Here is a 27,951-nt window from a genome sequence, read left to right on the forward strand (position 1 = left end):
TGGCGTGGCATGGGGCCATGGGGAGGTTTTAGGAGCAGCAGGGAGGAGCGGAGGCAGATGAGGAAGAGAGTGAGAGGCCCGGGCACTCACCCCAGGGAGGGGCTGGGCCGGCGGACGCGGTGGAAACGCCAGAAGAGGATGAGGCCGATGGGAAGGCAAGAGGGAGGCTCATGGAGCAGCGCCTAATGGTCCCCAGGTGGCTCGGTCAGCCCCTTCCTGGTCCCAGCATTCAGTCCTGCATCACCGTCCCGCCGGGGCAGCCCCCCTCCTGAAGCCTGGGGCTCCGCGGTCCCCTACCGAGCGAGCTGGCCGGGGCACCCGCGCCACAACCGCAGGCCTCTCATTGGGCTAGAAAGGTGCCTTCTGGGCTCCCGGGGCCGGGGCGGCAGGACCCAGACGAAGGGCGGAGGACCCCGGGAGCCGGGCCACCGAGCTCAGCTACCGGGCAGGCCATGGGGCCTGGGCTGCGCAGTCAGAGGGCAGGGCCTGGACGGGTGACGGGTGGCCTGCCCGGCGGAGGGAGGACGGACAACACAGACCTAAGGCCACTGAAACAGCGGAGAAAGGACGGGGATCCGGCCCGCGGGCTCCCCTTGGGCGCTGCGTCTGCCCGGGCATCTGGGGCACTTCCCAGCTCGCTCGCCTGTGCCCTGACTCCGGGTGGATGCGCCAGGCCCCTGCTCCCTTCATCACCGGTGGGGAGAGCCCACTCCCTCCTCCTGCCTCCCAAACCCAGCAGAGCAAACCACTGCCGGGTCCAGGAGCAGAGGAGAGCGGGTGCCCACGTGAGCGAGCGGGTGAGCCGCCGGGAGAGGCAGAGTCGGGAGGGCAGCCCCGGTGCCCGTGCCCAGCGGCCTCCAGCTCAGCAGCCTCCAGCCTCCAGCCCGCAGCCTCCACAGGCGCACAGCTGGCCACTCTGCAGGGGCTTCACTCCGCGTGGGGCCCTGGCGTCCCACCAAGCCACGAGCCAGCGATGAGAGCAGCACAAATCCACCCGTTAAATAAGAAAACAATTTGCTATGGAGGAAAGTCAGCAGGAAAAAGGCCCCCAGAGGCCCGTTCATCCAAGATCAGACACCGGAAGGGTCAAGAACGGCCTATGAAACGGGTGCGAGAGAAGCGGCCAACTGCCGGACGGCGGGAAACAAGCGGAGCAATCTGGAAGGGACGGGCTGCAGGAGGCTAAGGTGACAGCCCCCCAGAGCCCCCCTAGAACCCCCAGAGCGCCCCGGAGCCCCCAGAACCACCTGTAGCCACCCGGAGCCCCCTAAAGCCCCCCAAAGCCCCCAGAGCCACCTGGAACCACCCAGAACACCCTAGAGCCCCCTAGAGCTCCTCAGAGCCCTCTAGAGGCCCTTGGAGCCCCCTAGAGCCCCCCAGAGCCCCCAGAACCACCTGGAGTCACCCAGAGCCTCCTAAAGCCCCCCAGAGCCCCCTAGAGCCTCTGGAGCTCCTGGAACCTCCTAGAGCCCCCTGAAGCCCCTCAGAACCCTCGGAGTTCCCTAGAGCCCCCCGGAGCCCCCTAAAGCCCCCAGAGCCACCTGGAGCCACCCAGAACACCCTAGAGCCCCCTAGAGCTCCTCAGAGCCCTCTAGAGGCCCTTGGAGCCCCCTAGAGCCCCCTGGAGCCCCCTAGAGCCCCCCAGAGCCCCCAGAACCACCTGGAGCCACCCAGAGCCTCCTAAAGCCCCCCAGAGCCCTCTAGAGCCCCATGGAGCCCCCTAGAGCCCCGTGGAGCCTCCCGGGGGGCGCATTGGAGATGCTGGCCGGTGAGCAGCACACAGACGGAGAGAGAATCAGCAAAAGATACAGAAGGTAAAACGAGGGGTTCTAGAACGTTTTACATAAGACGCTCCAGAGGACGCGATGGGGACCCGGAGCAGCGCTCATCTCCAAAGTGAGCTCGGAGCAAAGTGTTAGAAGCTGCCAGGACGAGCTCCAGGACCAGGACGCACAGCATGTCCCACAGTACAGCGGGGGAACCCGCGTCCATGCGGCCCAGGGAACTGCTGAGCCGCCACCGGGGAAGCCCTTGGGGAACGCGCCAGGGAGGCCACTGAGCCCTGAGAGGAGCCTGTGGGGAGGAGGGCAAGGTCTCGGCAGCGGCAGCGGCGGAGGCGGGAGGCAGCCAGGCACCACCGACCTGCGACAGATGCAAACCTGGAGTCGGAGTCAGAGTCGGAGTCGGAGGAGTGTGAGCGCACCGCCACCGAAACAAGGAAGGCTTTCGTAGCAGGAGGGCTTCGCGCAGGAGGGGCCCTGAGGGCTGCGCTGCACCTGCACCGTGGCCTCCTCCTCCTCCTCCTCCTCCTCCTCCTCCTCCTCCTCCTCCTCGCCCCACCTGGAGACAGCTTCGGGGGATGCCTTCTGGGCCAAACAATACCCTTTCCATTGCGCTTGTGCTCAAGGACCAAGGCCTGGGGAACTGAAGGTGGGGGGGCGATGGGCACCTGTGAGGTGAGAATGGCCCCCAATACTACATGGGCTGCAGGGCCAGACTGATGCAATCGTGGGGGAACCTGAGGCTATGGAAGGTTTGCAACCTCCAGGGGAAAGCTCGAGGGCAAGTTGTGGTGGATTCTGGTCCTGTTCAGCTCTAAGCAGAGAGGTGGCTCCCCCCACCCCCACTCCCGACAGCCTGCAGCCCAGCACCCAGCTCGCAGGAACCAGGGTGGCAGAGGACACTGCCCTTAAGATGTTGGGGATTTGTCCTCTGCCAGCCGACTGCTGCTTCTAATAACAGAGGTGCAGACACAGAGGCAGGCACCCCTGGGGCTGCCCTGCCCCCCACTGCAAAACCGGCCCCTCCAGCTGGAGTCACTTCCAGGGAAGTTAAAAGGTGCGCACACTTTCTCCCTACTCTCACTTTATTTTTCACTTTCTTCCTCTGTGGAAAGCTAAATATTAAAGACCAGGACATTCAAAAGCAACCGCGCATATAAGGGAAATTAGAAAATGACCATGCATGCCCAGGGAGTCTCAAAAAGACCTAGGAAGACCTTAAGTTACCCTCAGGCTGATGCTCAGCGCAGAGACAGCTTCGGCAATCAAAGGGAAAAACAGCAGCGCCTGGGGAGTCAGTCAGTTAAGCATCAGACTCATCTCAGCTCGGGGCTGGTCTCAGGGTCGAGAGTTCAGGCCCCTACTGGGCTCCACGCTGGTGTGGAACCTACTTAATAAAAAAAAAGGAGGAGAGGGGAGGGGAGGGGAGGGGAGGGGAGGGGTGGGGAGACATAAGCCTCGGGGGAGGGGGAAAATGATGTTCAGAGTTACCACATTACATTCAAATGTCCAGTGTTCAACAAAAAAATCACAAGACACAGGAAGGTGTGGCCCACTCAAAGGGAAAAGTAAGTCAATCGGAAGTGACTCTTGAAAAAAGTCTCACGGTGAATGACCAAGACTTTTTTTTTTTTAAGATTTTATTTATTTATTCGTGAGAGACACAGAGAGAGGCAGAGACCCAGGCAGAGGGAGAAGCAGGCCCCTTGCAGGGAGCCCGACGTGGGACTCGATCCCGGGACTCCAGGTTCAGGCCCTGGGCCCGAGGCAGGTGCTCAACCGCTGAGCCGCCCAGGGATCCCTAGACCAAGACTTTTAATAACTGCTTGAAAGGTGCGCAGAGACCTAGAGAGGCTCCCTCCCTCTCAGCCATCACTTGCATGTAAATGGGTGAACTCTCCAATCACAGGGCAGAATTGGCAGAATGGACAAAGACACAAGATCCAGCCACAGGTCGTCTACAGGAGACTCACCTGAGATCCGAACACCAATAGACTGAAAGTGAAAGGATGGAAAACCATTGTCCGTGCACATAGTGACCCGCGGAGAGCCCACGTGGCCCCACTAACATCAGACAACATAGACTTAAATTTGACAATGGTCACAAGAGACGAAGGACATTATATATCAGTAACATTTCACGACAAGAAAATAGAGCGATTGTAAACATTTACATACCCAGTGACAGCCGTCAAACTCTACGAAGCCAAAGCTGATGGAACTGAAAGAACTAGCCAGCAGTACAGTCACAGTTGGGGACGTCCTCACTCTCCGCAGTGGATGAGCAACAAGACTGACGACAAGGAAGGGAACAGGGGACCCCACCCAGGCGGCCGGCCGGATGCAGCAGCCACACAGCACGCGCCCTCCTCACGTGCACGCGGGATGGTCTCCAGTGAGTCTCGGTGGCTTCTAAGGGGTAGATGTCCTAAAAGTGTCTTCTCTGCCCCAACAGGATGAAGTTGGAAATGGGGAGCAGAAGGAAAACTGGGGGATTCACAAATAGGTGGAAATGAAGTCACAAACTCTCAAATCAATTGATCAAAGGAGAAATCACAAGAAAATTAGGAAATACTTAGAAACAAATGAAGATGAAAACATGACAACAAAGCTTATGGAATGCAGTGAAGGTGACACGGGGGTCGGGGGGATGCACAGCTGCACACACATTTAAAAACAGAAAAAAGGAGCCTCCTGGGTGGCTCAGCAGTTGGCGCCGCCTTCAGCAGGGCGTGGTCCTGGGGTCCCAGATCGAGTCCCACGTCGGGCTCCCTGCACGGAGCCTGCCTCTCCCTCTGCCTGTGTCTCTGCCTCTCTCTCCCTGTCTGTCATGAATAAATAAATAAAATCTTTTAAAAAATAAAAACGGAAAAGACTTATCAGCAATCTGAGTTCACTACTGAAGGCCCCAGGAAGAGAAGAACGGACTCCACCCAAAGCGAGCAGAAGGCAGGCAGGCAGCAAAACAGAGAATGGAGGGAACCCGGAAACCAAGAGCTGCTTCTTGGAAAAGATCATCCAAGTTGACAAACCTGTAGGGAGACGGGCTAAGGACGAGAAGGGAGAGTCCAATTCCTGAAATCAGACGTGATGTGGGGATGTTGTTAGAGATTGTGCAGAAATAGAAAGGGTCGTCAGAGCATCCCGTGAACAGCTGAACACCAGCACGCGGGATAACTGGGATGAGGGGACGCAGGGCTGCAAACACAGAACCTCCGAGACCGAGTCACGGGGACGCCGGGTGTGAACAGGCCTACGACTGGTACGGAGCCCGGCTCAGGATCCGACACCGCCCCGCGGAGGAGAGCCCAGGACCTGCCGGTGGTTCTCCCAACGTCCTTGCCAACTCTTCCCAAAGCCTGAGGGGGAGAGAAGCTTCCCGACTCATTCTGGGAGGCCAGCATCAGCCGGGTACCAAAGCCACACGGAGACACCGTCCGAAAGGAAAACCGGAGCCCGACATCCGTGACCCCCTCCCAGCAACCGGGGTAGCGGCGCGTCCAGAGGGCTGTACCCCACGACCAAGGGGGACTCTTCCTGGAACGCAGGTGCGGGCGGGACACAGATCATGTGACACGCGCATCGGAGAGTGGAGGGGGGACCCCGGATCGTCGCCGCTGAGGCCGGTCTCCAGGCCTGTGACCACGCAGCACGCGTCCACATAAAAACACCCCACGCAAGGGACCCAAGGGAAGCACCTGCACACACTAAGAAGCACGTAGAAGACCCCGGGAGACGTCCGACGCGACGTGAGACTGAACGCGTCTCCTCTGAGATGAGGAGCAAGGTGGGGATGCTGCTGCCACCACCTCCGTTCCACGCGGTCCTGGGCGTCCTGCTGGGAGCGGGCAGGGGAGGGGTTCCACGCCGGAGACGCAGGAGTGAGCGTCCTGCACGTGACCTACGTGTGTTCATCCTGAAGGCCACGCGTGCACACGCACCCGCCTAGGACGGCACGGGCTGGCGGCCGAGCACCCGGACACACGGACAGCCCACAGCGCTCAGCTGCTTTCCTGCGCCGCTGACGAACAGTCCAGAAGAAAGGAAACCATGTACCATTCCACGGACAATCGCACCGCAGAGCAGAAAAAGCCCAGGAATCGCCCTAAGCGAGGAAGGACACAGCTGGGCAGTGCCGGCCACACACCCCGCCGGGCCGGAGACACGCGCAAGGAGGCCCGCAGCCCGGCCCGGGGCTGGAGGCGCCACACGCGAGACCGGGGCCCCCAGCGCTTGTCGGAACCCCCAGGACACGATTCTCAGAAACCAGAAAACCCGGTCTGAAGCTCAGCCGGAGGCCCACGGGACCCTGGAGACAGATGGCAATCTGGGAAAGAGCGCGTGTCACTGTCACGGAGCAGCCTGCGGGGGTGAAGGAAGCCGCACACAGCCGGCTCCGGGAGGGCCGCAGCCTCGGTCCACACGGCGGGCGGCGGGGCCCAGAGCCCAGAACCAGGTGCGGCCGCCGTGGGCCCCCGGGGATGCGTGTGCTGTGCTGAGTCCCACGACGCCCGAGGGCCCCTGAGCTACCGGGTGCGGGCCGGTCCCCGTGAACTCTTGGGAGAGGAAACACTGGTGGCGGGGAGCGCGGGCCCAGCAGAGCAAAAGATTTAAGAGACACAGTCAAGCGCCGTATGCGGATCCTGTGTAGACACCGAGTCAAACACAGCGATGGCAAAAGGACCCTCCAGTCGCGGAAAACGGACCTGGAGCTGGTACTGGTGGCAGGCACGATTATTGCCAATTTTGTGCAGTGGTCACAAGGACATGGCGGCTAAGTTGGGGTATTCAGTTTTTTTTTTCTAAAGATTTATGTATTTATTCATGAGGGACCCAGAGAGAGAGGCAGAGACACAGGCAGAGGGAGGAGCAGGTTCCCTGCAGGGAGCCCGACGTGGGACTTGATGCCGGGACCCCGGGGTCACGCCCTGGGCCGAAGGCAGTGCCAAACCGCTGAGCCACCCGGGCTGCCCGGGTTTTTTAAGTCCATACGAGTCAGGTGTATATTGAAATACCGTCGGGTAAAAATGGCCTCTGATCAGGAACGTGCTTTAACATACTCCAGGGGGAGCGTGTGTTGGTCAAACGAAACGAGATCAGGGTGCATCACGCAATTCTCTAGTTTCGCGTCCTTAACATTTGCTGTAATAAAAAGTCTCCTGGGGAAAGTGGCGACGGCTCACGTGGATGAGGCGCCGGGCCGTCGGGCGGTCAGCACTTTGCACACACACCCCTGATCTCCGCAGGCCCTCAAGGAAGTGGGTGCTATGATCATTCCACCCTCCTAGGCGAGGAAACTGAGGCAAAGAGCGATTACGGAGCTGGCCCAGGACCATGGAGAAGGTGTATGGCCAGGGAGGTGAGCGCCCACAGGGTCCTGGCGTCCAGGCCCGGGAGCAGCACCCGACAGTGCTTCCCAGAGGGAGAGCATGGGTGATCACTGGGTGTCCCCTCTCCCGGCCCCCGCGTGAGGTGCCCGGGGGTGGGGCCTTGGGAGGCGGTTAGCTCACGACGGTGGGGCCCATGACGAGAAAGACCTCAGCCACCAGCGCGCTGGCGCCCCGATCTCCGACCTCTAACCTCCTGAACTGTGGGAAATAAGTGTCGGTTGTTTATGAGCGACGCAGTCCAATACTTGTTCAAGCAGCCCCCGCACCCTAAGGCGACGGCCAGGAGGGAGGCCGGGGTGGGTGGCGCCAGCCCGCAGGAAGGGAGAGGCTGGAGCGGGGGCCCTGCCCTGCACAAGGGACGCCTCCGGGGTGGCTCCACCCTGCACCAGAAAAGCCAGCAGCTCACCCCCAGCTGCAGGCAGGTACAGAGCTGAGGGCCCCTGTCGCTGGTCCCATCTACACGGTCACACTCCCAGGACGGAGGCAGTCCCATGGCTTCCTGCGTGGTGGGCGAGCACAGGCCTCTGCAACCCGTCCAGGCTCACATGGCTACAACGCAGTTCGGTGCCTCGCAGCTGTTTTCTAGATACGTCACCCGAGAAGAGGGAAACAAAGGCAAAAATAAACTATTGGGACCACAATCAAAGTAAAAAGTCTCTGCGCAGCAAAGGAACAAATCAAAACTAAAAGGCGACCTACAGAATGGGGCAGGGGGGTATTTGCAAATGACATAGCAGATACAGGGCTGGGATCCAAAATATAGAAAGAACTTCTACACCTCAAGAGCCAAAACCAAATAACCCAGTTTTTAAAAGGGGAGAAGACACAGACGGACGCTTTCCAAAGAAGACGTCCAGATGCCAACAGACATGTGAAAAGATGCTCAGCATCACCCATCAGCAGGGAAATGCAGATCAAAACCACGATGAGTATCACCTGACCCGTGTCCCGGTGGCCAAGATCAACAGACGAAACAAGTGAGGATGCGGACAACGGGGCGCCCTCGTGCACTGCGGTGGGAACGCAGGCGGCACAGCCTCCGCGGGAAACAGCGTGCAGGGTCCTCAAGAAGTTAAGGTGCAGCTGCCCTACGACCCAGCAGTCGCACTGCAGGTGTTTATGAAAAGAATAGAAGAGCCCTGATCCCACGGGCGCCTGCACCCCGATGTTCCCTGCAGCATTACCTACGTCTGCCAAACCACGGAAGCAGCCCAAGGGCCCATCGACCGGCGAACAAATACATTAGATGTTGGACGGACGTATGTTAGTGGAATATCACTCAGCCATAAAAAGAATGAAACCTGCCCTATTTGCAATAACATGGATGGAGCTGGAGGGTATTCTGCTGAGTGAAGTAAGTCAGTGAGAGAAAACAAATACCGTGTGATCCACTCACGTGGGGAATTGAAGAAACAAAACAGACGAGCAAAAGGAAAACAGAAACCAAGAAACAGACTGTTCACTCTAGAGAACGCACTGCTGGTTCTGGGGAGGGTGGGGGGAGGTGAGGGGAGCAGGTGATGATGAAGCAGTGCACTTGTCACGATGAAAAAATGTTAATTTTAAAAAACGAGGATGTTACAGGAAGAATCGATGGAAAGATATCTCTGAGGCTGAACACAGACTTTTAATGAAAATTCTATTTTTTTCCATAGATTCTAAGAACTGCTAAACACATCCAGAATCAGGATGCTGACACGTAAGAACTCAAGGGTGACTAAAAATAAGAAGGGAAGTATTTCGAGAAATGACCCACCCACGTGCCAAGATCACGCCTACCCCGTAACAGAACAAGAACGCCTCCACTCTTCCAAAATGCCTTCCCTGCCCACTTGGCCACTCACTGCCTTCTGTTTTCACATCACATTTCTTTAATTTTTTTTAAAAAAGATTTTAGTTACTTATTCATGAGAAACAGAGACATGGGCAGAGACACAGGCAGAGGGAGAAGCAGGCTCCAAGCAGGGAGCCCGATGTGGGACTCGATCCCGAGACCCCAGGATCACATCCTGGGTCAAAGGCAGGTGCTAAACCACTGAGCCACCCCGGGATCCCTCTTGTTTTTTTTTTTTTTAAAGTAGGCTCCATGCCCAGCATGCTGTACCTTCCTGCTGCCAACCCAGTGGGGCCGGTGCCTTTGGTCCCCACTATATGACACACTCTCCCAGGACCTGGTCCCGTAGTTCAGCTACAAAACACTGTCAGCCACATCCCCCTCCTCTGGCGGATGGGCTTCTCCCTTTGCTCCTGACAGATGTCTTCAGGGTGTTTCTTCCTCCTGCGGCTGATGCTCTTCAGCTCCTCCAATTCCTTCTCCATCAAGCGGGACTCAGCAGCGGTCTCAGACAGCATGTCCCGCAGGACGTCCACCTTTAGCCTCAAGAGATTGTTTGCTTCCTCCAACTGCTGGTTCCGCCTGCGGAGCCGCTCGCCTCCCTCCGGTCCACACCTCCGCTAATCCCCGTCTCTGCGATCCGCTGGCCATTTTCAAACTTCAGGCTTTGTCCCACCAGGTTCATGGTGGGGGTTCCATAGCCCAGGCCCAGCGCGACCTCCCTGGTTGATCGATCCAGATCATGCGGGTTGGAGAGAGAAGCAGACTTCCGAGGGGGCGTTTTCTTAGGACCGAGCGTATTCCCAAAGAGACGCACCTTTGGCCCGAGGAAGGAAAGGTCGACGCTCCCTTCTCCAGATCGGACAACTGAAGCTTAGAGAAGTTAAGTAGCTTATCCCCAATCACGCGGTGGAGAAATGGTGGAAGAGGGCTTCGAAGGTCTACTCCTCTGCGCCGCTGATAATCACGTCGTCGCGGTGCAATGCTTTACAGTCTGCGGGAAACTGCCGGCGGGGGGTCTGTGTCACCCGCGGCGACCACGGCTCCGGCGCTGCTCCCTCTTTATTTTTTTAAATTTATTTTTGTTTTTTAATTTTTGCCTTTTTAAAAAAAAAGTAGGCGGCACCCCTAGCGTGGAGCCCAACGTGGGCTTGAACTCACGACCCTGAGATCAAGACCTGAGCCGAGATCAAGAGCCAGATGTTCAGCCAAATGAGCCACCAGGCGCCCCACACATTTATTTATTTTAATACATTTTGGGCTCCAGTGACAAATAAAAATAAAAGTAAATAAAATAAAGCACAATTTGGTGAAACATCCCAGGCCACGGAACGCCAGTCTTTCACCCCAAACCAAGCCGCGTGTCTCCATCTCCGCCGTGTCCTGAGTGTTCACAACTACCTGCCGAAGGCTTCTCTTGACGGCGCACGTGTTGTTTAGAAGAGTGAGGTCCACGGAGCTCTGTGGCCCCGGTCACGGCCCTGCGACGCGGTCCAGGTCCCACTGCCCACGACGCTGTGACCAGCTCCCCGAGCCCCGCCAGGCGTCAGCACCCGGGGCAGCGGGGTGATGGGCACACGGCCCCTCTCTGTACTAGGTTAGCGACTTTCTACGACTCCATAAATGTTGCAAAATAAAAGGTTTAATAAGAACTCATCCTCTGCCAGGGCTGGGGCCTTCGGCACCACACGGGGTCCGTCAACCCGCTCCTGTTTGCAGGACGGCACACTGAGGCCCGTCCACGCGAGGCCTCCACTGCCCGGGGCCTCTCGCCTCCTCCCGGCGGCACCCCACGCCACGCCCCCGCCTCGTTCCCCGCCCTGGCACTGCAGAATGGCCATCTTGCTCTGGCCCAGTGGCCCTGCGGGCAGGGGCCGGCACCTGCCGGGCTCGGCTGGCGAGGGCTGGTCTGTGCCTGCCCCGGCCCTGCATCGACTTTTGTCCCCGTCGAACACTGCAAGATCCTTACAAAATAAGAGGTCACAGGGAGCTCTAATGTCACCGTGCTCGGAAAGGCCCCGAGGTTCAGACATCTTTCACCTATTTGCTGCTGTCACCTGCCCAAGTGTGGCCACCAGATGTCCCTTCCCACAAAAATCAATTTGCAGGATTGTCCAATGAGACCCAAGCCCTCGGTGGGCCGTATCGCTGGCGGTTGATCCGCCCCAGGGAAAGCGCTGCCAGGAGCGCCTAACGCAGCAGAAATGCCAATGCTGGCATTTGCTTTAAGTTTTTATTTTTCTCTTTCAACTGCTTTTTACTTCCACGTAGGGGAACGAGAGGAGAAATGCATCATAGAAGACATTCCAAGTGACACGCTGGTAACAGGTAGGCGCGTGTGTCCCCGAGCGTCGGGCCCAGGTGTCGTCTTATGCGCGGTGCTGATTTCTTGGTGCGGATACTCCCCGGCGGGAGGGTCCCCGGACTCCCCTGGAGAGAGCTCGGGTGATGCCAACCTGCCATGAAAGCCCCTGGGCTGAACTGCATTCACGCACACGGCGGGAGACAAAGACAACAGATTCCGAGCCTGATCTGGTTTCCCGGTTGCCAGGTTTCCGTAAGTAAAGGAATTTCTGAAACCATTAATCACGCTAATTATGGTCGATTCTCAAAAGAGCGGTGGGGTCTCCCGCCTGGTCCCACACGGCAACCCCGGCGCCCGCGTGTGTGCAGAGCACAGCGCCCACGACCCCAGCTCCGGGCGCAGCGGAGCCGGCACGTCCCCACGCGGCCACCACCGTGTCCCATGGCTGAGCTTAACCGGCCTTCTGAGACAGAAACGAGCGCCCGTGCTCCCGGGATTTCTCAGGCCACACTGACATCCAACTCCCCGATTTTAATGCAAAAAAGGAAATGCAAACGGGATCTAAATCTAGCAGGATTCCCCCTCAGAGCCCATCGTGTGTTCCTGTGCCCAATTCTGTCACATGGACTAGTGTCAAATGCTCCTCTGTGTGTGTCCTGGCTGTTTTATGGCAAAGAATACTAAGCCCCCCTGCAGAACCTCGGGCGCACGACAGCCGGCCGCGGAGCCCGGGCTGCGGAGAGGCTGGGGGGACCTGGGCCGGGAGGAGCCGCCTTGGGGACTGCGCGGTTCGAGCAGAGCCCCTGAGAACTGCGTGCCCTTGGGCGAGCTCCTGAGCCTCTCTGGTCATTTGTCAGATGGGATGAAAATAATAAGGGCACCTGTTTCTTCTTGCGGTGACTGTGACGGCTTCAGTATCTGCCAAGCTGTTAGAAGGAGCCAGACACACAGGACGCACATTAAGTGTTTGCCCACGGCCCTGGCCCTGCTCTCATCCCTGGGGACGTGACTCCTGGGCGAATAGCCCCGTGGCCGCTGGCCATTGTCCTCGTAGCCTGCATGTGAAGGGGCAGAGGAGCAGCAGGGGGATGGGAGTGGCCTGCCCACCCTTCGCTGCCTTGTGGGCCGCCAGCTGGAACATGCATGGCAGCAGGCCCGAGAATCACCTGGCCTTCCCGCGGCGTCTGGGACAGGAAGACAGCTGCGTGGAGGACAGGTGTCACGCTGGCCACCCCTCGGCCGGAGTGCAGAGCCTCCTCTGCTCCCCGTCCAAAGGGTCATGCGCTGGCCCTTCCCACCTCCCACTGCCCTGGCCCTGCCGCCCCAAGCCTCCAGCTGTGTCCAGCTCACGCTGTGGTCTCCACAGCCACCGCCCCCACCGCCCCCACGCAGTTATGCAGGGCTCGGGTTCCACGCCTGATGTGTGCTGTAACAACAGGAGCCTGGGGAGACACGTCAGGTCACTTGTCTCAACATTTTAAAAAAGAGAATATAGGGATCCCTGGGTGGCGCAGCGGTTTAGCGCCTGCCTTTGGCCCAGGGCACGATCCTGGAGACCCGGGATCGAATCCCACGTCGGGCTCTCGGTGCATGGAGCCTGCTTCTCCCTCTGCCTATGTCTCTGCCTCTCTCTCTCTCTCTGTGTGTGTGACTATCATAAATAAATGAAAAAAAAAAAAAAAGAGAATATGATCCTGGGGCGCCCAGGCAGCTCAGTCATCAGACTATGGCACTCCTGATCTCGGGGTCATGAGTTTAAGCCCCACTTTGGGTGTAGAGATTACTTAAATGAAATTTTGAAATTAAAAAAAAATAAATTATAAAACATCATCATTAAAAAAAAGAGAGAACATGGTCATAAGTCTCATATATGCTAATGGAGGAAAAAAACATACTTGATTACTCTCCCATCTGAAAAAAGGCAAGAAAGAAAGGATAAGGAACAAATAGGATAAACAGAAAGCAAATAGCAAAATATGGTCTAAACCCAACTACGCTTCACATCACATTAAGTGCAAATGGGCGAAACTCTCCAATTAAAAGGCAAAGATCATCAGACTGGAATTTTTTAAAAAATGAGTACATACTGTTCCCAAATGAAACACTCTTTTATTGTTTTGAGTGGGGCGGGGCAGAGGGAGAGGGAGACTTGAGCAGACGTCACGCCCAGTGCGGAGCTCAACATGGGGCTCAGTCTCCTAACCCCAAGATCATGACCTGAGCCAAAATCAAGAGTCGGACTCAAACAACGGAGCCCCCTCGCCCCCCAAATGAGACACTTTGAGTATAAGTAAGGTCGAAAGTGAAAGTGGAAAAAGACCAACATGTAAACCTGAACCGGAAGTGTGGTTCCAGCAGACTTTGACGCTAGGAATTCGAGTAAAGAAGCGCATGAGTCACCAGTGTCGGGTTGAAAACAGAAAGGTGTTTGCAGGTGTTTCCTACTGGACCGTTACGAGTTTCTTGTAAAAGAATTTTGAGCATTTGAGCCTGACAACCACAAAGCAAATCTCTCTTATTATTTTCCCTTTAACCGTGATTGTTTCTTTAGCCTTCAGCCCTGTTTTGATGTGTGACATAACACAACCACCTACCCCAGAATACACGTCTTAAAGGTATTTTTTTAAGTTTTTTTTTTAATTTTTATTTATTTACGATAGAGAGAGAGAGAGAGAGAGAGAGAGGCAGAGACATAGGCAGAGGGAGAACAGGCTCCATGCACCGGGAGCCCGACGTGGGATTCGATCCCAGGTCTCCAGGATCACGCCCTGAGCCAAAGGCAGGCGCTAACCGCTGCGCCACCCAGGGATCCCTTAAAGGTATTTTTTAAAGATTTTTTTTACTTATTCCTGAGAGACACAGAGAGAGGCAGGCTCCCTGAGGGGAGCCCGACGTGGGACTCAATCCCAGGACCCTGGGGTCACACCCTGGGCTGAAGGCAGGTGCTCAACCACTGGGCCCCCCGGGGGCCCCTTAAACTTTTCTTTCAAAAATCCCTTTTATGAAGAAAGACTGCTGTGTATTTACTCCGTGCCTTCCTGCCGGCTCTGCTGCAAGTGCCTGCGTGTGCGGCCAGGACCTTGGCTCAGCTCACCCGCGGCAGCGTGGATACGGTGCTGACCGCCGTGGGCCTGGGCTCTTCGAGGCTCTGAGCACCCGGGCTGCCTGAGCCACAGAGGGACTCTGTTTCCACTGGGCGTCTCGCTGACCTATGGCAAAGCCGCCTCTGCCGTGGAACCCCGTAGTGCGTACGCCACGGCGAATACGCGTGCCATGCACTAGGTGGCTGAGAAGAGCCAATCCAGAACGTGCTTACACTGCATCAGCAGAAGATGAAAACCCAGATGTTAAGTTCGTCTGGGGACCCGCGGGGATCTGAGACCCCGTCGGACATCCCCGTCCAGGGGAGCGCACACCGGCTTCGCCGCCGGGGTACCCGGAATCCCGTGAGCCACACCCACCTGGAACGCTGGGGACGGATGACCTCAGAGCCAGTCAGCCACCTCCACCCAGACGTGGGCTTTCGCTGGTCGGGACTACAAATAAACAGACCGCGATGATCCGAGCAGTCGGCCTTGCGCCTTCCCCAGGGCGCCAGAACGGCCTAGGCTCTGCTCCAGGAGGCCCGCTCTGCAGCACCTTTGTCTCCCAATAGCTTGGTGACTTGGAGCTGTGCCCTTACCTGTGACCTGGGCTCACCCCTGCCCGGAGTGGCCCGGCCCCTGGTGCGGCCGTGGCCAGATGCAAGTGTTCACCAGGCTCCTTCCCACTGGCTCGCTCTGGCTCCCCGCTATGGACCTGGCCTCCCAGGCTCTGTCCTGAACCGCCAAACAGGTGTGGCCCTGACTGTGGCCCAGCCCCCCCCGCCCCGGCCCCCCTCAATGGAAGGACGCTGCCTGAGAAGCAGAGAAGAGGCCCGCGTTCCCCTAGGGAGCTGGGAGGGAGACGGCCCAGGGCCTGGCGTGGGTGCGGCCACACACGAGCCCCGCGGACAAACGCTCAGTGAAACCACCCTGGTTTCCCAAAAGTGCCTGGAAACGTCCAGGTAAAACACGGTCCGGTTTTCACATTGTTTTTCTCAGTCCTTCTTCGTAACGTTCTGTGATCCAACTGGATCGTCAAGAATGGAACAGGCAGTGAGTGCATTTCTGGGGGAGACACGGGAACGGGGAGCGGCCTGCGGGGTGGCTGTTGTGACGGGGTGAGGCTGTGCTGGTCGAGGAGGCAGCGTCCTTGGGAACGGCAGGCTCCAGAGGAGGAGACACCGTTTACACGAATGTAACCGCACTTGGGGACCTGGTGTCCCGTTCGCAAGGTCCCCGGGGACGAGCCACTTCCCAAAGCAGCCAAGACGTTTGTTTTCCCTTCAGGGCACAGACCGTACTGGAAACAGGAGACAGGAGAGGAGGAGGGCACAAAGTGGGAGGTACACCCCGGCCCCCACGCGGCTGGGGCAGCTCCAGCCATGTGTCCACGGGAGACCACACGTCAGGGGATGTGGGGCCCCTGCCCTGGAGGCCGAGCTGGAGCCCAGCATTCTGGTGCAAGGAGCCCGGGGGCGGGGGTGCTCTTGGGAGACAGACGGAAAGAAGCCAGGCCAGGTGACAGCAGGTGGCACGTGGGGGGGTTGTTTTTCAAGATTTTATTTATTCATCTAAGACAGAGAGAGCAAGAGCAAGAGCGAGAGCGAGAGAGAGCCCGCACAAGCAGGGGGAGGGGGCAGAGGGAGAAGCAGGCTCCCCACTGAGGAGCCACACGCTGGACCTGATCCCAGGACCTGAGCCCAAGGCACACGCGTCACCCCCGGAGCCCCCTGTCAACAGACACGTCTTAGGAGGAGAGGCCCGAAGCGCCAGGAATAGAGGGAAAGGACTGGCCTCCACTCGTCGGTGGGAGAACAGCAGAGCCCAGCGAGGCGCCAGCCCTGCCGCCGGAGGCCGCTGCGCCCAGGTGAGGGAGCAGGTGCGGAGCCCTTGCACCCAGGCCTCGGATCCGCTCAAAACCGCTGACCTGCGGTCCCCTGGGCACAGAACTCCCGGCACAGACGCGGCCGCGCTCGCCCCTCAGTCCTCACGGCGGCACCTTCCGTGACGGCCACACGCCAGCACGCAGACGTCCGGGGCCACCTGTGCCAGTGCCCCTGCTGTGCCCCCGCGACGACGCCTGGCCTGTACCTGGTGCTCCCCGCGCAGATGCCCGCGTGCCGGCGGGAGAAGCTGGCCCAGGGCGCACACGCCTGTGTCCTCACAGGTCAGGGGCCAGTCACCTTCGGGGGCCGGGTGGCATCGGGACGCCGACGTTTTGGCCGCGCTGGCTCGGCCGTGATGACTGGCTGAGCCACGCGGGGCTCACGCGCTCCCGGAGACCAGCAATCACAAGGGCGCGGCGCAGCACGGTTGGCGGGAAGCTCTCGCCGGCCACGGCTGGGCAGCTGAGCACACGCACATGCACACGCACACACCAGGCCAGGCACCCCGCCAAGGCTGCGGGGTGGGGGTGTCGCTGTGGCGAGGCGGCCGAGGCTCGAAGTCAGGCTGGCTCGGCCCTGACCCTCAGAGCCGCCTAGCACGTCAGCCCAGCTCGGGGCAGGGAAGGCGGGGGCGGCCCCCGGGTGCCTGGGGCGTGGGCTCCGCAGGGCCCCGGGGACTCTGCTTGGGGAGGGCCCGGGACGAGGTCACAGGTAACCGGCCAGGCGTTTGCACGGCGCTGACCACCGGCCACGTCCCACATCAGACAACGTAGGGCGTGAAGCCCCTGCCCTCCATTCGCCGGCTGCGCCCACGGGGACAGCCCCCGCCCCAGCTCCCTGCTCCCGGCGACACCTGTGCTGCAGGCCAGGGTGGCCTTGGGGCTGGCGCTGAGCAGCGCTTCTGCACTGCCATCTGGTGGCAGAGTCCAGGCACGACAGCGCGTCCCCTCCCCTCGGGCCGGGGCTGGGTGCTGGCGGGGGGACGAGCTGGGGCGGCAGAACCCACGCTGGCCCATCCTGCGACCCCGGCAGCGCGCCCCGAGCACTGGCGTTTTACCGGCGGGCCCGAGCGGCACCCACTCCTTCACCTGGTGGTTGAGCGTGTGCCGCGGGACGCTCGCTCATTCCCAACACCAGGGGGCCCAGGACAGAGGACACGGTGTCCCCCGACCCGGGCTCCGACACCCTACAGGATGCAGACGGGCCGGGCCGCCTGGCTGCCAGGAATAGCCCAGGGTGCGCACGGCGGGAAGAGCCACGTCACCACCGAGTCCCGCAGAGGTGGGGGGCACCCCAACCAGCCCAACAAGAGGCAGGGCAGCAGGGGCCAGCTGCACAGGGGTTGGGACACCGGGCGGGGACGCAGAGCGGGGGGACGCGCGGCTCGGGGCTGGCAGGGGCCAGACCAAGACCTGGCGTGTTTCACAGGTGGGGGACACCAGGTGGCCGGAGGGAGGGCCGCGGAGTGAGGCTCACACGCCTGCCGGAGGTGCCGCACCAGGTCAGGGGCGTTCCTGTCCGGCTCCTGCGGGGGGGCGGGTGCGCTCTGCGACGTCAGCGCAGGCCCCGCAGTGTGCATCTGCCTGCCTCTCCTTCCCATCGGTTTACTCCCGTTTTCTTTCTTTTCTTTTTTCTTTTCTTTTCTTTCTTTTTTTTCTTTCTTAAAAGATATTCATGAGACAGAGCGAGAGAGAAAGACAGGGAGAGAGAGCGCGGCAGAGACACAGGCAAAGGGAGAAGCAGGCCCCATGCAGGGAGCCTGACGTGGGACTCGATCCCGGATCAGGCCCTGGACTGAAGTTGGGCTAAACCGCCGAGCCACCGGGGCTGCCCATTTCCCGTGGTTTCAAGCTCCGTTTATGCCTGTAGGGTGGTTGTCTTCTGAGTGATGGCACCAATGTCCCTCTTTGTCCTCCGTAATTCTCATCGCGCTGAAGTCTGCTTATCTGATTCTTACAGACGCTCAAGCTTTCTTTCATGAACGTCAGAATGGTGCACCAGTTTATAACCTACCTACAGCATCACATCGGCGGTGACCTTCTTGTACACTCATCAAAAAAAAAAAATCCATCCTGACATTCTTTGTCTAATCTGTGTTTAGAGCACTTACATGTAATATAACTGTTGCATGGAATGTATATTGTCAGGATTTAGGTCTGCTATATCTTACTGTTTTTTTTTTTTTTTTTTTTTTGCTCCCTCTCTCTGCTTTTTGTTCCCATTTTTCATTTCCTACCTTCCTGTGGGTCGGGTGAATGTTTTATAATACCCTATTTTTGCTTATCTATAGGATTTTTCACTATACGTCTTTGTATAGTTATTAGTGGTTGCTGTAGGGATTACAATACACATACTCATCACGGTCTACACGGGTCCACAGCTTGTCATTTCAAGAGGAACGTAGAAACCTCATGACCACGTGTCTTTGCCCTGCTCACCCCTTTTAGTTGTCATAAGTACAACCTCTAAAAACTTGGAGAACCACACCAGACAATATTATATACATTGTTTTCAACTGTCAACTTCAAGAATAGAAAACGGTCTATTGTTGTTTCCCTAGTTACTCTTTCCACTATTTCCTCTTCATTCCTGGTGCTGCAGATTTATCATTTTCTTGGAAGTTCTTTGAAGAACTTCCTTTAAGCAATTATTTTAAAGCAGCTGTTCTGGTGAAAAATTCTTAGTTTTCCTTGACCTAAGAACATTCTGCCTTCATTTTGAAGGATATGTTTCATGGATATAGTGTTGCTTCACAATTCTTTTGTCAAAATTTTTTCTGGTCTCCGCATTTTTTTTTTTTTTTTTTTAAGATTTTACTTATTCGGGCAGCCCAGGTGGCTCAGCGGTTTACCACCGCCTTCAGCCCAGGGCCTGATCCTGGAGACCCGGGATCAAGTCCCATGTCGGGCTCCCTGCATAGAGCCTGCTTCTCCCTCTGCCTCTCTCTCTCTCTGTGTCTCTCATGAATAAATAAATAAAATCTTTAAAAAAGAAAAAGATTTTACTTATTCATGAGAGAGGCAGAGACACAGGCAGAGGGAGAAGCAGACTCCCTGCAGGGAGCCCGATGCAGGACACAACCCCAGAACCCAGGATCACGACCTGAGCTGGAGGCAGATGCTCAACCACTGAGCCCCGCAGGAGCCCTGGTCTCTACGTGTCTGATGGGAAATGTGCTGCCATTCAAACTGTTGTTCCCATTAGTGATGTGTGGTTTCTCTCCACTTTCCATATATATTTTTTTGTTTTGTAAAAATTAGTAAAAGGAAACTTCGTTTACAATGGGGTCTGCAGGCAGGGAGCTCCGGGCCCGACCACTCCCGGCCACCTGCAGACCCAACAGGAGCTGCGCCTGCACCTGGATGTCACCTTAGCGACCACTTTACTATCCCAGCAGGAGAAGGACGGTTTCCTCCTCCCCCAACAACAGTCCGGCCAATAGGAGATGGCCCCATCCCGGCCAATGGGAGATGATCCTGGCCCAGCTGGCCCAGCCGATGAGAAGCCACCGCAATTCCTGCTCAGTTTAACCCACACACCCTCCGCCGCCGCCCCCTAGCCCCCTCCCCTTCTTTGTTCTGCAGACTCATCTGTGGTTTTGTTCTCTGCAGCTCCCGAATAAGCCCCATTTTGTAGGGAAATAGCTGTGGTTCCGTGTTTAGGTGAGCAGTGTTCGGTTCCGAGATCCTGGCCCACCTAGGGCCTGGGTGTTCTTCCCATGGGACGGATCCAGGGCTGTCCCGGGTGGGGATGCCGCTGGCCCCGCAGGCTGCCTGGGGCTGTGCATGGACTTGGCGGGCCCCCCCCCCCCCGCTGCCTCCTCCTCCTCCCTCCCGTGTCCTGCAGGACCCCTGGTGCAGACCCTGTGACTGGAGGAGTCCCCACTCCATCCCTCCATCCCCCTGTCCCTCCCAGTCTGGGTCTGGGGTCTGCAGAGTGCCCAGCACCCAGGCTCTGGGAGGGAGGGGGACAGACGCAACCCCAGCCCGTCACCTGTTCCCCGCCTTTCAGAGCCTCCTGGTGGTTGCTCTCACATTTTGCCCAAGGTCCTTAGTCATGATTAGCAAGAGAGAGAGGGTGGATGGACTCACACTGTCTTTTCCAGAATCATCAACCAGACTTTTTTAAAAGAAGGGAGAAGCGGCAGACTGGCCGTGGAACAGGAAGCCAGGATGGTGATGTGGGGCTAAGGCTGCGGGGCTCGACCCCATGACCCCAGAACTCCAGGACCCCAGGGCCATGACCTCAGGACCAGGACCGCGACCAAGGCAGACCCAAGGCAGACACTTGGCCTGCTGAGCCCCCCACCCCTGCCTCTAACAGCATAGAACATACACTATCCTGTTTCACCATCTGCAGGGACAAAGGCCCAGGACCACCCAAGAGATCCTTGGACCAGGTGCAGGCAGGGCTAGGGGGCCCAGGAAACGGCCTCTTTAGGTACCCCCCACCCTGACCGCCTCACTGCGTAGGGCCCACCTTGCCCCTAGCGCCCACAGTGACCGGAGGCCCTGGGCCTGGCCTGTGGCTCTGGGCTCCGGAACCAGCCTGCGTGGACTCTGACCCGCGTCTGTAGCCACTAGCTGCAAGACTTTACCTGGGATTCCGCCTCCCACCTGGGCTGAGGCACCCGGTTTCCCTGCTTCTGCTCCTGGTCCTTAATTTTCCCCACACAGCACATTTCGCAGTGACCGCGCCTCCCCCAAAGCCTTACGGGGAGCATGCAGGCGCCCCGCGACCTGGCCCCGCTGCCCCCCGGCCCGCCCCCCTGCAGCCCACCCCACGGGCCCCCGCCCCAGGACCTACGCACTGCCATGGGCCGTGGCGCCCCGCAGAGACAGCGTTAAGTGGAAGAGGGGAAGGTCCTGACCCTGCCACTTGCTGTGTGTGTGACTTTGGGCAAATCACCTTTCCTGTGTCTGGGTTGCACCACAGGTAGAGTTGTCATAAGGATGTGTCTGGGGGACGCCTGTCGGTTGGACGTGGGACTCTTGGTTTCGGGTCAGGTCGTGATCTTGGGGTCACGGGATTGAGCCCCAGGTGAGCAGCCTCCCTCTGCCCTGCTCACCGCCTCTAGAATATCCGTGGGGGAACGTAGAGTAGGGCCCACGAAGCGGGGTCCTTCCCTCTGTGGCAAGCCTTAGGGACCTTGGCCCACCAGCAGCACCGGACGGCGTGGGCGGTCCCACGCACACGTATGGGCAGGGTGCCCCTAGCACGGGCGCCTCCCCGCGCCTGCCCTCCCGTACTCCCGGGGCCTGCACCGAAGTCCGAGCAGCATCCCAAGCGCCCCAGAGCCCGGGCCCTGACTTCCGTCACCGAGGTAACACCTCCCGCTGCCCGCGTGTCAGCGCAAAGGCTCCGTGGAAGCAGCCGTGGGCTCACTGTCCTCGGCTCCTCCCACGCCCCGCGGCCGCGCAAGGAGCTCGTCACGTGTGATCAGTTGACTCGGGGACGGCACAAAGCTGCCTCCTCGGAGCACGTTTTCAAGACCTCCCGGGCCACCCCGGGCCTCGGGCAGACACGGACGACCCCACCGTGCGGAGCCCGGCCGTGCCCTCCTCGCGGCAGCCCACCGACACCCCTCACCGTCCCCTACACTTACTGTGTAACTGTCCTGTTTCTGACACAGGGACTTTCAAGACACAGCAGTGGGACTTCCGCAGGCAGGATTTCCTCGAATCTGCTCCGGGCCTGGGGATGTTTGTGACTGTCACAACCTACAACGATGAGGTAAAGGCTCCTCCTCTTAGCTTCTGTTACTGAAATTCTGCATTTGCTACCAATTCGTGTCATGTATCCCCACAAACTTTGAGAACCTCCGGGTAAGCACTCGGTAACCAGAACGTGCCATTTTCACCGCGTGCGGTCCTGAGGAAAGGGGCTCACCGCCCGCCCGCAGAGAGCCTGTGGTCCAGCCGAGCGGAGCGCTGGACGTGGGTGTTTTTAGACATTTATTTGGGAGAGCGCGGGCGCATGCACAAGAGGGGGAGCAGCAGAGGGAGGGGGAGAGGGAGCTCCCGACTAAACAAGGAGCCTGACATGGGACTCGATCCCAAGACCTGAGCCAAAGGCAGACACTTCACGGCAGGAGCCTCCCAGACGCCCCAAAGCCTGGTAATATTCAGACGATCGTGTAGGTCCTCGAGGTTTGGGGGACAGGGTTCTTCTCACCCACCCTGGCTCCCCCTTTGCGGCTGCCCGCCATGTGGCTGGGGTGCGGATGGGGAGCTGCTACTGTGCTAAGAGCTGATGCAACAAAAATTAACCACAATTCACCATCCAAGGCTTCCCCGCAAGCCGCGAGCCTCCCGGAGCCTCCCCAGCTCAATAGTCCCACCAGATGGGATTCTGACGGCGTGACCGTGGCCTAGGTGGGCCGACGGACCCTGGGTGCTGCCTCCTGCACCAGCTCCCCGGGATTCTCTAGTTCACAATATTTTCAAATTGCTCCTAGGATTTCTTCCTCCACCCACGTGTTATGTAGGAATGTGCTTCATCTCTACACGTGTGTAATCTCGCAGTATTCTGGGATCTTTGTTACGGATTTCTACTTTAATTCCACCGTGTTCTGAGAACAGACGTTGTGTGGTTTCTGTTATGATTGTTTATTGAAGGACAGGCGAGGGTTCCTAGCTATTTCAACGGGTTGAAGCGCCTTGTGGCCCGGAACGTGGCCCTTCTTGCCGCAAGCTCCCAGTGACCTTGAGACTGCGCATAATCTGCGGCTGTTGGATGAGGTAGGCTGTCCACGTCCATCAGGTGCCCTTGGCCGACGGGGTGGTCGAGGTCAGCGATGTCCTTCCTGACCTGCGGCTGGATCTGCCCGCACCTGACAGGGGCATCAGAGTCTCCAAACCACACAGCCGAGTCTCCTCCTCCCCCCGCGGTCCTGTCAGTTTGTCTTGTGTCATTTGCTTACCCATTAAGGACTCTTTCGTCTTCTGGGATAATTGACCTGTCACCCATGTGATGCTCTACTATCTACTATCTATTAATTATCCCTAAGAAACTTCTCTGGCCTAAAGTCTACTGTGTCTGGTCACTATGAGCACACCAGCTTTTTTTGTAAGCTTAAAGTCCACGTACGTACCTTCTCCCTTATCTTTAATCTATGTGTCTTTGTATTTAAAGTGGGTTTCTTGTGGACAACCCAGATTTGTGTTGCCGACACGCAAAGTGATTACTGATATCACTGGGTGAGCATCCACTGCGTTTGTCCCCATTTCCTAATCACTGCCCTCATTCCTTGTTCCTATCATTGTCTTCCCCTTTTCCTATCTTTTGTAAATCTAATTATTTCCTGTGATTCCATTTTATCTCCTTTCTTAGGTGTCAATTATATATCTTAAACTCTTTTTAAGTGGCTGCCCTAGAGTTGGCAAATACACTTGCAACTATGTCCCTTGTCATGCTGTCATCCATGTCAGGTGCACATAATCAAATATGCCATTGCTCATACTTGAACAAACCATTATCAATTAGATCAATTAAGAAAGGTAAGATTTTACTTTACCCTCAACTATTCCTGCTCTGATTCTCTTCCCTTCTTTACGTAGACCTGACTTTCTGACCTGGATCATTTCCCTTCTCTCAGAAGAATGAACAGCTCTTCCTAGGTAGGTCTACCAGTGATGCATTCCCTCCATTTTTCTTTGAGAAAAATCTTTATTTTTCCTTCGCTTTTGAAGGACAGTTTTGCAGGCTACAGGATTCTAGGCCAGTCGGTCTCTTCTCTCCACTCTTCTTGCCTGCATGGTTTCTTTTTTTTTTCTTTAAGATTCTATTTATTTATTCATGGGAGACACAGAGAGAGAGGCAGAGACATAGGCAGAGAGAGAAGCAGGCTCCATGCGGGGAGTCCGATGTGGGACTCAACCCCAGGACCCCGGGGTCACGCCCTGAGCCAAGGGCAGATGCTCAACTGCTGAGTCCCCCAGGCGTCCCCCACCTGCATGGCTTCTGAAGGGAAGCCAGGTGTAATTCTTACATCTGCTCCTCTGTAGCTGTGTTTTCCCTGCTGGCTTCTTTCAAGACGTTTTATCACTGATATCTATAGTTTCAATAGGCCATGCCTCGGTGTCGGGTCTTTTTTTAGTTTGGTTTGGCATCTATCCTGTTTGGTGTCCTCTGAGCTTTCTGGAGCTGTGGCACTAACTCTGTCATCACTGTTCTTCTATGTGTTTATTCTTCTTCGAGAATTGCCATTATGTGGATGTGACACCTTTCACAGTTGTCCACAGGTCTAGGATCTTCTGTTCCTTTTTTTTTTTTTTTTTTCCCAGTCTTTCCTCTCTTTGCTTTTCAGTTTTAGAAATGTCCACTGCCGTATCTTCACTCTAGGAGATTCCTTCCTCAGCCATGTCCAGTGTAGTCGGCCCATCAAAGGCATTCTTTGTTACGGGGTTTCTCATCAACAGCATTTTAAATTTCTCTTAGAATTTCCATCTCTCTGCTTGTATTACCCATGTGTCCTTGCATGCCATCTACTCCTTCTGTGAGAGCCCTTAGCACAGTAATCAGTTTCTCTAAGTTCCTGCTCTGATTGTTCCCTGCCATGTCTGAATCCGGTTCAGGTGCTTGCTCTGGCTCCTCAAACTATGTTTTTTTCCATCTCTTATTCCTTGAAATTGTTTTGTTGTTGAAAACTGGACATCGTCTATTAGGTAAAAGGAACCCAGTACTGGTACCCACAGTTTCTGCTGTGGTACGTTGTGATTCTTTGTATTTTCTTGTTTGTCTTTCCAATTTAGGGGGCAGTGACTTACCCTGTGACCTCAATTCTCTGATGGATCTAAAAAGAATTGGCTTTCATTGTGTTCATCTTTTTACTTGTTAGGACAGAGTAGAAACTTCCAAACTCCTTGATGACAGACTAGAAGTCCTACACCTATTTTTAAAATGACAAACAATATAGAAATTAGATAAACAGAAAGTCAAAGTTGCCCAATAAATATAACCACCTAAAAGCTTGGTGTTCTTCAGAATCTTCTTCTAAGCTTATATAAACACACACACACACATGCACACGTATACTTTTACAAATGATTTTATAATAAAAAATAAGTTCCTATATACACTGCTCTAGCACAAGATATCGCGGATACCTTTAGTACAGGATCTCTTTTTTCGCCACACAACATTTCTTTATTTGGCTTCGCCTAAATTTAGCCAATCCTCTATTGAAAGGTACTAACGTAATTTCAAGAATATAACTTTACCATTACAAAAACACCACACTGAATATAATTTTACATGCAGTTTTGTCTACTTGTGCATTTCCATAGAATAAATTCCTGTAGGTAGAACCACTGAGTCAATGGTTACATGCATTTTAATTTTTAATTCATACTGAACTGTTCTCCAAAATGGTTGTCCAACTTACATTCCCAAATCAGTGTTTAGAGATCGCATTTGTCAATATATCCCTGGACACTCTTGTTTAAATCTTTGCCAATCTGATAGTAGATAAGGGATATCTTACTCTGGGCTAAATTATTTTTCATGTTTATCTACCATTTCATTCCTTCTTTAGGAACTGCGCAGTTTTTACTAATAGGGAAGATCTATTTTTAAGAAGGGAAAGTAGAGAACACTACCCATAAATTATGGAAATCCTCAATCCTAGGTATTATTGTCCAAGTTATATGGCCCACAAGGAAGATTCTATTTTACTTCACATTCACCTGGCGAACACATCATTTGCTTGGAATCTAATTCTACGAGGCTTGTGTCCTTCGGTGGGAGTAAGCTGGTGAGTACACGCCTCCCACGTCCCTGCTGATGAACAGAGCACCAGCACTATTCAGGCATGACATTGGTATGCAGAACCATTACACTCGCACTGGCTAGAAACTTATTAAAGTCCTGTGCCCAGATCTGGGTGCAGCAACCAAAGAGGGAGCTGGAGAGCTTGGAAGGGGTTCAAAGGAGAGCCACAGCCTTGATTAAAGGGCTTGAAAAACAAGAACCGTGAGGGAAGGTTAAAAGAACTGTGATTACTCAGGCCTGAAAACAAGCAAAGGCTGGAGGGTAAATTAACAATGGAATTCCAATAAATAAAACTCTTATATGGCAGATGGTGATTGGTTATTTTCTAAACGGGCTGAAAGCAGACAAAGAAAATCTATACTTTAGTATCAGAAATGTAGTCTTATGTAAAGAAAAATTTTTTTCCTGAAAATAATCAAGTTCTTTGAGTGGCAAAAGCCTTTATGGAGTAGCAATCTGATGTTCAGGAGGGCATGGGTACTCTCTCAGGGCCGTGGGTCATCATTTAATACACTATTCTTACAAAGAAAGGCTACTGAGTACAGCAGGGGGGAGGTGGGCCGTGAGAGGTCTCGAAGAGGGGGTGAGAGACACAGGACCAGGGGCGGGGGACAGGACAAGGGAAACGCAGAGTGCAGCGGTTTGAAGAACGTTTCTTCCCTTTCACTATTTGTACAGCGGATCCACTTAGAGATTCGAGTTGGACAACATGACCTTGATGCGGCCATTGCTCAAGCAAAGGACAAAGTTAATGAAGTTAGCTTTAAGCTGGAACATCTAATTGAGCAAATTGAGCAAATAGTCAAAGAACAGAACTATCAAAGGGTCAGTTTGCCTATTCAGCTTGTTTTATCTCTTCCTGCCAGGAACGAAATTCTGGAGACAAAGCCCCCAAAGCATGGAAAGAATAAAGTGCCTGTTCCTCGGCCGTTGGTCTGAGCTAGCACTGTGGGGACACGCAGGGTGAAGGAAAGCGCAATCTTTCCCTCTCTGCCAGGCTGTGAGCTGCTCTAGGAAAAGGGACTTTGGCTCATTGACAGAGCGAATGGATAAATGCCCCCAAACGCACCCCACACATAGGAAGGGGCTCAGCCCACTCTCTAGATCACAGTTTTGTTCTCGTGACCCTGTGTTTTCCAGGTCACCGTGCTCACTGGACTCTGGTCAGACATGGGGTCAAATCTGCTCCCATGCTCACCTTGTGTTGTCTCCAGACTCTGGTTTCCTTACATGAGAAATAAGAGGACAGGTGTGCTTGGTACAGTGTCCAGCTTAAGGTTCAGTCAGGACACCAATTCTGAGAATCGATCACTATCGGCCGGTGGTCGTTTGCTCAGTGGTAAGACATAAAATGTACGAGATAATAGAGCAAATACTGGTATTTTATATCAAAATACAAAAAAAAAAAAAACCATATGTTTTGTAAAGTTGATTCTTAATCCTTGTCTTTAGCTGACAACACACCTGGCTTAGAAAATCAGATACTGCACTTTGGTGTATGAAACGGGAAACAGTAAATATCTTCAACGTGTACAGCACCTTCCCCTCAAACCCATACAGTTAAATACTTGAAGAAACTAAACCTGCCTATTTCTCTCCCACACAGGACCGTGAAGAAAATTTTCGGATGATCAGTGAAGATACAAATAGCAATGTTTTATGGTGGGCATTTGCACAAACATTAATCTTTATTGCAATCGGAATTTTCCAAATGAAATCCCTTAAAAACTTCTTTATAGCTAAGAAACTCGTTTAAAATGTTAATACAAACAGCTACCTGCTAATTTGTAGAATGTCTGAGTTAATAAATCAAAATACATTCACAACCATGTGCTGCTTTTACGACTTCAAAGATGACCAGAGACTGAAATCAATGTTACACTGATAAGATATGACTTTAG

The 27,951-nt window shown here is 55.5% G+C and overlaps 1 protein-coding gene and 1 pseudogene across 1 annotated transcript; one reads left to right on the plus strand and one right to left on the minus strand.

Annotated features, from left to right (window-relative positions):
* Positions 1-9,257: 9,257 nt before the first annotated feature.
* LOC100682613 lies at positions 9,258-10,846 on the minus strand (annotated as a pseudogene).
* Positions 10,847-11,204: 358 nt separating this feature from the next.
* Positions 11,205-27,876, plus strand: TMED11 (glycoprotein 25L; the record flags this gene model as incomplete). The annotated part of the gene is given in 5 exon segments (NM_001003286.1): positions 11,205-11,333; positions 21,912-22,012; positions 25,908-26,033; positions 26,729-26,875; positions 27,657-27,876. Coding segments are annotated over 5 exon segments (648 nt in total). The 5' UTR covers positions 11,205-11,209.
* Positions 27,877-27,951: the final 75 nt, after the last annotated feature.

Source organism: Canis lupus, chromosome 3, assembly GCF_011100685.1.
Source record: "Canis lupus familiaris isolate Mischka breed German Shepherd chromosome 3, alternate assembly UU_Cfam_GSD_1.0, whole genome shotgun sequence".
Lineage (NCBI taxonomy): Eukaryota > Metazoa > Chordata > Mammalia > Carnivora > Canidae > Canis > Canis lupus.